The following is a 12,039-nucleotide window of genomic DNA, read 5'->3' as shown; positions in this document are numbered from 1 at the left end:
TCTTCTGATCCAAAGTGACACACATCATTGGTACCGATGTGAGCAACCACCTGCAGTTGGCTGCACCCTGTGCTCTTCATGGCATCTGGGAGGACCCTTTGCACATCTGGAATGACTTCACCCGGTACACACATGGATTGCATATTGGTTTTCTTACCCTTCTTGTCAGCCAAGACCCTAAGAGGCCCCATAACTCGCCTAACGTTGGAGCTCCCAACTTCCAGTAATCCCACCCTCTGTGATTGCCCGGATTTTGCAGGCTGAGTGGTTTCCTCTGAAAAAGGACAGGCGACAGCATCTGGCTCAGTGACAGTGTCAGCCACATACAGCACCTGGCACTTGTTTGTCAGACAAACCGGGGAGGCCTTATGTGCAGCCGCCTGGGAAGTCTTTCACTGCCTGCTTCACCCTGGGGCGACCTCTCACTCGACTGCAGGTGAGGGGTCAGCCTCAGTGTGAGCAGTAACTGGGTTGGCCACCAGTGAGGACTGATCGGAGGACTCTGACATGCTGGATGTCCATTGGATCCCCACAGCCTGCCCACAACAGTGGTGCCCATCCACTGCAGCCTCAAGCTGTGTAACCGACGCCATCACAGCCTGAAGCTGAGAGCGAAGTGTCACCAACTTGGCTCACATCTGCACACAACAATCGCAGTCCCTGTCCACACAAAAGACCGTGGAAAACTAAACTATGCTGATAAACGGACTATCGGCACGTGCTGCGCAACTCTACTGTAGACCCTGACGAAAACAAACGAACTGTGTCTAGTAATACACAGATATTCTAAAACCTAACTACTGAAGCACTGAGGTGAAACTAAATAATTTGCCCCTCATTAGGAACTTGTAATACGTCACAAAATCGGTTTACTTTCTGACACAAATGGAGATGCGAGAACTATGGCTATTTGTTATTAAATTTACACACAGAAACTCAAGAAACTTAACTAAACATAGATGATATAATAAAATTCACTCCTGGTTAGGAACTCGTAAATGTCACAAAAGCGGTTACTTCCCTGTTGCTGCATCTGTCTCACTCGGCTACTACTAATTCTGTTAGAGACAGCTAAAGACTCGGAAGAACAATTGAATGGAGTGGATAAGGTCTTGGAAAGATATCGTAAGATAAACATCAATAAAAGTACAATGAGGGTAATGGAATCCAATTTAATTAAATCAGATGATGCTGAGGGAATTAGACTAGGGAATGGGTCACTAAAAGTAGTAGAGGAGTTATACAGGGTGATTCAAAAAGAATACCACAACTTTAAAAATGTGTATTTAATGAAAGAAACATAATATAACCTTCTGTTATACATCATTACAAAGAGTATTTAAAAAGGTTTTTTTTCACTCAAAAACAAGTTCAGAGATGTTCAATATGGCCCCCTCCAGACACACGAGCAATATCAACCCGATACTCCAACTCGTTCCACACTCTCTGTAGCATATCAGGCGTAACAGTTTGGATAGCTGCTGTTATTTCTCGTTTCGAATCATCAATGGTGGCTGGGAGAGGTGGCCGAAACACCGTATCCTTAACATACCCCCATAAGAAAAAATCTCAGGGGGTAAGATCAGGGCTTCTTGGAGGCCAGTGATGAAGTGATCTGTCACGGGCTGCCTGGCGGCCGATCCATCGCCTCAGGTAGTTGACGTTCAGGTTTCATAACTAACCTTTTTCGTAGGACTCTCCATACAGTTGATTGTGGAATTTGCAGCTCCCTGCTAGCTCTGCGAGTCGATTTTCTGGGCTGCGAACAAATGCTTGCTGGATGCGTGCTACATTTTCATCACTCGTTCTCGGCCGTCCAGAACTTTTCCCTTTGCACAAACACCCATTCTCTGTAAACTGTTTATACCAACGTTTAATACACCACCTATCAGGAGGTTTAACACCATACTTCGTTCGAAATGCACGCTGAACAACTGTCGTCGATTCACTTCTGCCGTACTCAATAACACAAAAAGCTTTCTGTTGAGCGGTCGCCATCTTAGCATCAACTGACGCTGACGCCTAGTCAACAGCGCCTCAAGTGAACAAATGTACAACTAAATGAAACTTTATAGCTCCCTTAATTCGACGACAGATAGTGCTTAGCTCTGCCTTTTGTCGTTGCAGAGTTTTAAATTCCTAAAGTTGTGGTATTCTTTTTGAATCACCCTGTACTATGTGAACAGCAAAATAACTGATGATGGTGAAAGTAAGGAAGACATGAAATTCAGAATGACAATAGCAAGAAAAACATTTATGAAAAAGAGCAATTTGCTTTTGAATTATGGCGCTATGGAAGAATGCTGATGATTAGATTGGTAGGTCAAATAAGAAATGAGGCGATGCTGAATCAAGTTGGAGAAAAAAGAAAATTATGGCACAACTTGACTAAGAGAAGTGATTGAGTGATGACACATTCTGGGCATTTGAGAAATTGTTTATTTGCTAATAGAGGGAAAAGGGGGGGGGGGGGGTGAAAATTGTAGAAGTAGACCAAGACCTGTATACAGTATACAGTAAGCTGGTTGAAATAGATGGAGGTTGCAGTAGTTATTTGGAGATGATGAGACTTGCTCAGAATAGACTAGCATGAAGAGCTGCATCACACCAATCGTCTGACTGAAGGCTATAACAACAACTTTTATTGATCACATTATTGCATTAAAGCTATGTTGAAGTCAGTTATTACATAGTATTCATATTATATGACATAGCTAATAATATATACATTAATTGATTGTGGTGCGAAATTCATCAGTGGACTAGACAGGGCTTTCAACCGTTCGATCCTTTAGGCTCCTCTTAGCTATACTTTATTAATAGTTAAACTTATTGTGGCTAATGGTGCACTATTAAAATTATGTTTTCCTTAATAGTGGACACCTTTTTGGACCAAAATGAGTGACTAAGTCTTTGTGAAGATTGTTCTTATTCCTTGCGGTGATGACATTAACTAAATTGTTGGTTTGAAAAAAACCTATACAAGGTGGGGCAAATAAAAATGGATCAGAGAACAGAGTTCCAGGGCACAAAGAAACACAGCAGAGGAAAGGAAAAACAGTGCTAACCTCACTATAGCATATGTTGAAAGTGATCACAGTCATCTTTTGACAGTTTTGGGCCTCAGTCAGCAAGTTGCTGAAGCTGGATCGAAGCTGGAATTGCTACAGTCTCATCCAAAATGTTCTGCTGCAATTCTTGAAGACTATTAGGGTTGTTGCAGTACACTTAGACTTGAGGGCTCCCCACACAAAGTAATCACACACTGACAGATCAGGTGACCAGGGCAGCCAGCTAGGGCCGTAACCAGACTGCAGGTTCAGGTAGAGTATTTGTCCACATGATCGAGGTGATATGCCAGTCTCTTGCAACAGGTGTTGGGTCAATTTGTTGGGACTTTGAAGCATTTTCTGGTTAACTGCAGGCACATTTTTCTGGTGTGTGGTCACATTTTTTGGCTTGTTCAAAACAGATCCTGTCCGATGCCTGTTTTGGACTAAGCGTTGCACGGCACTATTTGCTGGCGCTTTGACACCATTAAACTTAACAGCAAATGACTGCTGCTCCACTGTGAGTACTGTTGCTCCCTCTGCACTGCTCCACTCACACTGACACAGTCTACAGTACGCTCTGAACTGGCTTGGCTCATGTGGCTGGCATACACGTGGTGTGTGCATCAACCAAACGGTGTTTGGTTATATGCACAGTCATGTCCAATTGTATCAACTCATCCAGGCCACTTTTGCTTGCCCCACCCTGTACTGTGTTACTAATGACAAATTTCATCAAGTAATAAATGTACTGAGATGCTGTAGTTCATGTATCCAGCATTCTGCAAGTAGCTCTTGAATTTACACCATAAATTATTCATATTACATGACTATGGACCAGGAAAACTTAAGCTTGTTTTTACAAGTTAACCCAAAATTTGATACTGTATGGAATTACAGAATAAAAGTAAGAAAAGTATGCCCAATGTTCTTTATTTTAATATCATCTTTGTCTGACAATTTTTGCAGTTCAAATAATGATTTGATTAGGTGTTTCAGCAGTTCCTCCCAACTGAATTTGGTGTCAAGTTTTAATCCCAAGAATTTAACACTGTCAGACTTTTCTATCTTCAAGACATCATACTTTATACATATGTCAGGTGGAAACCTCTTTCTGATTCTGAATTGCATATGGTGATTGGCTGGGAACTATTCATTAAATTTATTTAAAACCTTTTTCCAAAACAGCATTTCATTTGCTATGTTTTGCAGTATCTAGAAACAACATAATTTAGCTGCTGATAATGTTACTGTGTTATTAATCTGGTATCCTGGTCCGACAATTTTGACAGCCCGCCAGAAGGCATGGACGTAGACAACAGCCACTTGGTGACACTCCTATAATATGCGAGTGCTGCTATCGCCACCACAGTGCTATGTGTGGGCCATGCCCACCGGCCAACCTATCGACACTCACAGTGGTTCTGTAAAGCCAGCAGCACAGGGGCACAGACCGCAGTCATGCTCCACCTGGGCTTGTGATCGTTTATGTATTCGTCATTGCTCTGGTCACTGATAGTTGCTGCGTCTTGGTATCCGACTTGGCTTTGCTCTCTGGTCGTGGTATTTAGCGATGTGGTCTATGTTGTCAGTCGTCCCTGCCTGTCATGTGTCTCTGCATTGTACCGGGAATTCCCTGTTGTGAAGCTGTTGGCAGGTGCACTCCAGTCTTACTCGATTCCAGGTACTATAATCAATATACACAAAAAAGCAAAAGCCCTAAAATGAAATCTCACAGAACACAATGCATAGTTAATTTCAGTTCATGTGTAATTCGATATTGTAATATAGAACTCCTTCCAACTGACACCATTTGCTTCCTGTGTTATATGACTTGAACCATTTCAGAGAATTTCCTCTGATACCATAATATTTTAATTTGTGTAAAAAAAGTGTTGTTGATTTTCACAGTCAAATGCCTTTGAAAAATTACATAATGTTTTGGAAGCTTATAATTTGTTGCCTAATGAGTTAAGAACTTTCTTGCCTCTCATATAGAGTGTCAGAACCCTTTAAAAATCCTACCTGTGGCTTCAACAATATGTTGTTTGTTGTTGTAGCTTATATACTAACTTTTGTAAAATTGAGAAGGTTGACAAAAATGAAATTGGCTACAGTTTCACTGAATCAGGAAGTTTTTCTGCTCATAGGTGACTGGTTACAAAAATTACTTGAGATTTTGCTAAACTCGAACAACACTCTTTAATTAATTTTCTTGATATTGTATCATAAACATTAGATTTTTCGTTTAGTGAAGAGATTGGATATGAAGGAATGTGTCAGGACCAAAATGTTTTGAGTTACTATATTTTACATCCTGTTGGGCCCGCAGCATAGTATACTTCGAGATAAGATATTATGGAAATGATTTCTCCAAATCGGCTGCAATAAGGTAGTATGATTTTTAATATTTTACGTGACAGGCCTGTTTCGGCTTATTGCCATTATCAAGTAACGACTAGATGGAAGTGACAACCATATTGCTTAGACAGTAAAGTCCTTCTGTCATGTCTTGGTAAGTATAGTGGTTCTTGTAGTTATCGAAATGTAAAAATATGTTATCTTTTTTTCTCCAAATATTTTGACAGTTCAGATTTGACATTTTGATAACTACAAGAGCGATTATACTTACCGAGACATGACAGATAGACTTTACTATAGATGCAATATGGTTGTCACTTCCAACTAGACACCACTTAATAATGGCAGTAAGCCAAAACAGGCCTGTTGAGTAAAATATTAAAAAACATTTTACCATATTGCAGTTGATTTGGAACATTCATTTCCATAATACTGTATTTTAGTTGCCAGGGGATCCACAGCAGAAATAAACTTTTTGCAATAACAGTAATACTCTTTTATTTTGTCTCTTTCATTATTGCACAAGGAACCCATCAAATGGACATATTAGGGTAATAGTCAAAACATATTTTGGCCATACATTGTTAAAATGCAGTTCGATGACCACATTTTAAAATAAATCACCAGATGCCAAATGTTTTTTGCACAGCAGTGATGTAACTTGATGTTATAGGCGAGAGAGAGAGAGAGAGAGAGAGAGAGAGAGAGAGAGAGAGACAGTGACAGTGACAGTGGATAGATGAGTGATGCATGTGGCTGTAATATGTTTGGTGAAAGAGGATTTGTGAGAGTTGTAGTGGACTTGGCGCAGATGCTTTGCGTGTTTACCTTAGTCATTCACGTGTTGAAAGCTTGTATATGTCTCTATGACAACACTTTAGTGTTGTTGCAGCTCTGCAGACAATTAATGTTTTCGCTTACAGCCCTTTGTGCTTCACAGTTGAAAGCTGTCAACAGTGTTGTCAGCTATCTTCTTTTGCCGACTGTATAACAGTAGCAGGTACTGGATGTGCATTGTGACCACACCATGAGGTGACTGCCGTTGTTGTTTCTTATTTATTGAGGCCATTTAAGGCAGGTATTGTTCTGGTATTATTTTTTAATCCCAAAGTACTGGTCCATTTTTTAGATATTTCCACTTCCTGTATTTCAGCAGGGCAATAGTCAACAACATGTGCCCAAGAAAAACAAATGTATGCCATTACTTTTATGGTCTGCTTATTTACCTAAACAGTTGCCCATCAGATAAGTCTCTGGAGCATAGCGGGGGCATGTCAGTTGATGCTTTGTGGACTTCTCACAAACCTTGTGAATGGAGATTCTACAGAAAACATTGTCTTGGCAAAGTACATTGTTATGGCACTGCAGCTTGACTGCTGTGAGTGGTTTTATCAGGTGGAGTAAGTGAGAGAAGAAAGCACGTAAGGGATGGTTGGGAAGGTTTAAGGGTTGGGTGGCTGATGCCGTTGAGAGGAAGCAAGCATATGAGATAGGAATATGCCATGTGTAGCTCACTCTGGCACAGACAGGGAAAGTGTGGTGCCCAGTGATGTGGATGAACAGATTGGGAAGGCAAGATAGAGCAGGGGACGAGGGAGGGTGTGGTGTCACCGCCAGACACCACACTTGCTAGGTGGTAGCTTAAATCGGCCGCGGTCCATTAGTACATGTCGGACCCGCGTGTCGCCACTGTCAGGATCGCAGACCAAGCACCATCACAAGGCAGGTCTCGAGAGACGTACTAGCACTCGCCCCAGTTGTACGACGACGTTGCTAGCGACTACACTGACGAAGCCTTTCTCTCATTTGCCGAGAGACAGTTAGAATAGCCTTCAGCTAAGTTAATGGCTACGACCTAGCAAGGCGCCATTAACCATTTGTAACGTTGCATGTACCTCAAGATAGTCTCACTTGTATCATCCAGAATGCTGTATACCAAAGGACAATATAAAAGTTAAGTGTTATAGTAACTACGTTCTTTTCTTTATCACATTCATTACGAATCCTGTTCCAGACTTAACGCCAGACGGCGTGAGTTGACGCGTGCCCTTTCGGCTACTTCACTGTGGACTGGCTGCCTTAACAGTCCACTACAGAGGGAACGAGTGTAGAATAAGATAAGTGGGGGACAGGGATGGAGGTTGGTGTGCGACAGGATACAGCAGGACAACAACATTGAAGAGGCTGTTGAAAGGACAGTTACCCTCTACATAATTTGGAGAAGCTGGTGATGAGTGAGGGGGGAAGAGGGGTCCAGATGACATGGTTCACAGGTTCTGAAACAGCCATTGAAGTCCAGTACACTCTGCTCAGCATTGCATTCCACAACTGGGTGTTCAAGTCTACTCTTGGGCACAGTTTGACATTGGAGTTCGTTCAGGTGGTCATGTCTGCGTAAAATGCTGTGCTGAAGTTACAGCAGAATTGGTGTGTAATATGGCTGCTTTTATGGGTGGCTGTGCTTCTGACAGGATAGAATAGGATGTACCATTGACAGAACCAAAATGTGATGCCTTATGTGAGTCCATTCGACTGGTGTTGCACAGGGGTCTTCCACAGATAGCTGGCCCATATGGCGAGAGAGTTGAAATGAAATGTGTTTAATCCAACATGCTGCAGGCACCACTTTTTCTTTTTATCACAAATATAGAATTGTGAATGCTCCACAAGTGTGCTTTATCAACTTCTGCAGTTGGCATTCTCCCACTGTTTTCACTTTAAGTTGATTAATTCAGGAATACCAGGATTTAAAAATATTGCATTTTCACTATGGTCTAATGTAAAAATACATGTGTCAAAATTGAAACTTAAGAACCAGTAATCTAGTTGCCTTTGGAGACCAGTTTTTCGCAATTCTGAGAAAGTGATTTGTTTAGACTAAATTTCTGTAATTCAGAAGTTATTAATTTACTAAGATATGATTTCAACACACCGCCCATTTTTATACCCCGTAATATTTCAAAAAATTCTGTTCTGATAATACTGAAGCTCGGAATTTCCTGAACATGGTTGTTGAACATGAACTTATGGTACCATTATGATATGAGAATGTAGTGCCTTGTGTTCCTGTAAACTACAAGGACACAAATATTTGGTTCATGAAGTAAATGGTCCTAGAAACTCAGGCCAGTTACCTTATTTTTCTTTCTCTTATATCATTAATTAATATAGCATTCTCTTGTAAATAACTAAAAATTATGAAGTGACACATTGCTGCTAAAAGGTGAGCCTATGAATAGCCAGACACGAGCCCGGAGTGGGGAGTCTGTTTGTGAATTCACGAGAGCACGTACTATTTAGTAGTAATGTTGAAAGCATATGGAAAGGCATTTCACAGGAATACTATCTCAGTTGTTGAGAACTGTGTTAATGTAATGACAGTAGTGGGAGAGCAAAAATAAGTACTGTGTTCTTACATGTAAACAAACAGTAGACAATGTATTTCAGGAATAGAATCTGGCATCATCAATTTTATAAGTGTTGTGAGAATGAATTGTCAATTTTTTAATTAACATCAGGAGAAAGAAAACTGGCGTTCTACGGATCGGAGCGTGGAATGTGAGATCCCGTAATCGGGCAGGTAGGTTAGAAAATTTAATTCAGAAGGATGTAGGTTGCAGTTGGTACTGGGAGATGAAGAAGCTTGCACAGGATAGAGTAGCATGGAGAGCTGCATCAAACCAGTCTCAGGACTGAAGACCACAACAACAACAACAACATGCCTACAACCTCATACTCCAGTGCACTTCCACTATTGAGAATTTTATAGATTCACAGTTCACAGAGACAAATGGTTTAGCATGGTAAGGAACATATACCAGAACCATTTGAGGTTGGGAGTAGATATTGCATAAGGATGGACTAGATTGGGTGGGTGGGTGGAGGAATATTGCCCTGTAAGGGGTTGGGAATGTTGTGGGTAAGTTGTTCCTAATTTCAGAAAATAATGGTAAGTAGCTGAAAGCCTGGCAAAGGAGGTTTTTCCAGTCAGGAGTGACATTGATTGATGAGGGTGTGTTCCTTTGGCTCTGATTCATGGGTGTGGTTGGAGGATTAGGTGCATTGAGAATATGGTACAGGAAATATTTTGCAGGTTATGTTTTTGGTTTTGAGGGTAATGCCTTATAATTTGTCATAATGCCTGCATTTATAGAGCAATCCCTTGCCTCATTAAGGCTGTTACAGACAGGCATTACCTTGCTTTACAACCTGTGCCATCTGAGTACTTCCTCCCCAGCCCCCCCCCCCCCCCCTCTTCCATTATTATCAGCTCCTCAGTATGTAGTTGGGAATTATTCTTACAACAAGCACTGCAATCCTTTTTGTCCACAACCACCCCCACACTTTTTTCCTGTGCCTCCAACTTGACTCATTCTACACTCACAGCCTCATCTCCACAGTTTCCCTCTTACTCTTCCCCTGTCCTTTCATCCCCTCCCAAACCAGTCTAACCCTCACTCACACTACCCACCTCCTTTCTTCCCTTTGAGGTTCACCTTATGATGTTAATCTGTGATATACACACCTTAAAGTTTCTATATGCACCACATTAATCAACTACAGGTGAGTGGATGCCCGTTCACATTTTTGTTTGTGGCGTTTTTAAGGGTGCTTATATGTTGTCTGTTAATTATTGTGTTTCATATCGACACAACTACTATGGCAGTTTTTGGAAATTTTTATTGTACTTACCTGAAACACTGGAAGAATACTCATGCATAAAAATACCTGTCCTTTACCTGTAAATTAAGGTGTTTTTATTTCTCTTTCTCAGTATCCTGTTTTATGTCATTCCTTTTCAGCATTAAGAGTTAGCAGTGCTCTTCTGTAAATCTTTTTGTAACTGCGATAAAAAAATTTAAAAGCTCTGGCGCATTTTTAAGGAACTAAATTGTGGAAAATATTTTTAATAGCTTCTTTTATCAACTTGAGAGAGGAACAATATGTAAGAAAATTACATTTGATAGTGTTTGCTCAAACTTTCCAGGCCACTTCCAGCTTCTAATTTCACTTCTGTTTTGGCTGCTCAGTATTGTCTAATGTCTCTTTTTTCATCTGTCGCCATCGTTACTTGCTAGGTAGGTTTTTTACAATCCCACCTTACTATGTGGAAAGAAAATTTGCAGTTTAGTCTAATCTTTGTTTTGTAATTTACATTTGCAGAACAATTGGACATCATCACAAATCCAAAAGAAATGGATCCCCAGATAACTACTTGGAAGGGTGCAGCCATAATGTCCTGTTTAGAATCAGCACAAGAGCTTTGGTTGTACCCAAATGAGTGGCAAAAAATTGGAGTAAAACTTTTGAGAGAGAGGGCACCATTTATGTGGTAAAAGATTTTATTCCAGTTCATCATCTCAGATACTGTAATAAAACAGTATGCAATTTTGTGTAAAAGAAGAAGACTGCTATCTTCGGTGGAGAGAGAGAGAGAGAATTTGTGTGTTGAGAAAACATAGAATCTTTTATTTAAAAGTTTAAGAACACTACCAAAATAAATTATACAGGACAGATTTTCAGGGTCAGTGTTAACATTCTAGGTGATAAAATTTTGGTCATATTACTTTCACAGATTTTTTTCTATGTTCATGCACGAATATCTGTTGCTGATGTAATAGAAGGTGGAATTTCAACTATAGTAACTATGAAATTCTCTAATACTAAAGAACTTTGGTACTGAAGCTATAATTTTATTCTAAAAATATAATTAATACCTGATAACTTAAGGAAAAAAAGATGCAGTGACCAATGGAAAAGTGTTGCGATTCAATTAAAATGTAATTCCATATAGATTTGACTGATTATGCAGATGTGTCACCACTATAAAGTAAACTGATGCAATCAGTGTTTTAATATTTTGAGGGACGGTTGCGTAGTAAGTATAGAAATGCAGCATTATCCATGTGCTCTCTCTCTCTCTCTCTCTCTCTCTCTCTCTCTCTCTCTCTGCCTGTCCAGCAAAACATAGCCTGTGCTGTCATCACAAGATAGTAGTAGGGCTTCTTTAATTGTGTGGATAGCAAGTTTCATCACATAATGATTCAATTATCATGCAGACTTTTGAAACTGATAGTGTAAAGTATTAGTTTTTATTACTGTGAGTGGTATCTGCTGTTACTGAAGTTAATAAAACAAAAAGAAATTAGGTATTTTCTGATCTTGATCACTTGTTATTGTGTTAGGATCACTTGTTATTGTGTTAGAAAGTGTAATATAGTCATCTACGACAATGTACTGAAACCTGTAATCGTGATAGTGTATATGAGTTCAAGACTGGAAAAATAAAAGAATTTTTGAACATATTGATCATTGCTTATCCAACAAGTGATTGCATCATGTTTTATGAAGAAAGCTGCTCCTGCAATAGCACTTATGTCATACCTGTAGGTAACCTGAAACAACCATTTCCTACTATTGAGTCTGTTAATGTTGTAGGATTCTTCTATGATACATGCAGTAGTAATTCACTAATATATTCCCATAACTAGATAAACTGATTTTATTTTCAGGATTCAAAAATACCTTTGACAACAGTACATAAACTTGAACATCATCAAAGTTAGTTCAGCAGACCAAGGAAACAAAATATAAACTTTTACTTGTTGTCACAAATCAATGCTTCCCA

At 39.9% G+C, this 12,039-nt stretch overlaps 1 protein-coding gene across 5 annotated transcripts in view; it reads left to right on the top strand.

Moving 5' to 3' along the window:
* The window catches only part of LOC126262924 (actin-related protein 8), a 186,763-nt gene extending 175,077 nt beyond the window's left edge, over window positions 1-11,686 (top strand). For all 5 annotated transcript variants that reach the window (XM_049959847.1, XM_049959849.1, XM_049959845.1 and 2 more), the window contains one exon: window positions 10,575-11,686. In XM_049959847.1, the coding sequence (XP_049815804.1) occupies window positions 10,575-10,747 (173 nt within the window). In that variant the 3' untranslated portion in view covers window positions 10,748-11,686. The remainder of the gene's footprint in view (window positions 1-10,574) is intronic.
* The last annotated feature ends 353 nt before the right edge of the window (window positions 11,687-12,039 follow it).

This window comes from Schistocerca nitens, chromosome 6 (genome assembly GCF_023898315.1).
Source record: "Schistocerca nitens isolate TAMUIC-IGC-003100 chromosome 6, iqSchNite1.1, whole genome shotgun sequence".
NCBI lineage: Eukaryota > Metazoa > Arthropoda > Insecta > Orthoptera > Acrididae > Schistocerca > Schistocerca nitens.
This window is presented reverse-complemented; position numbering and strand designations above follow the sequence as displayed.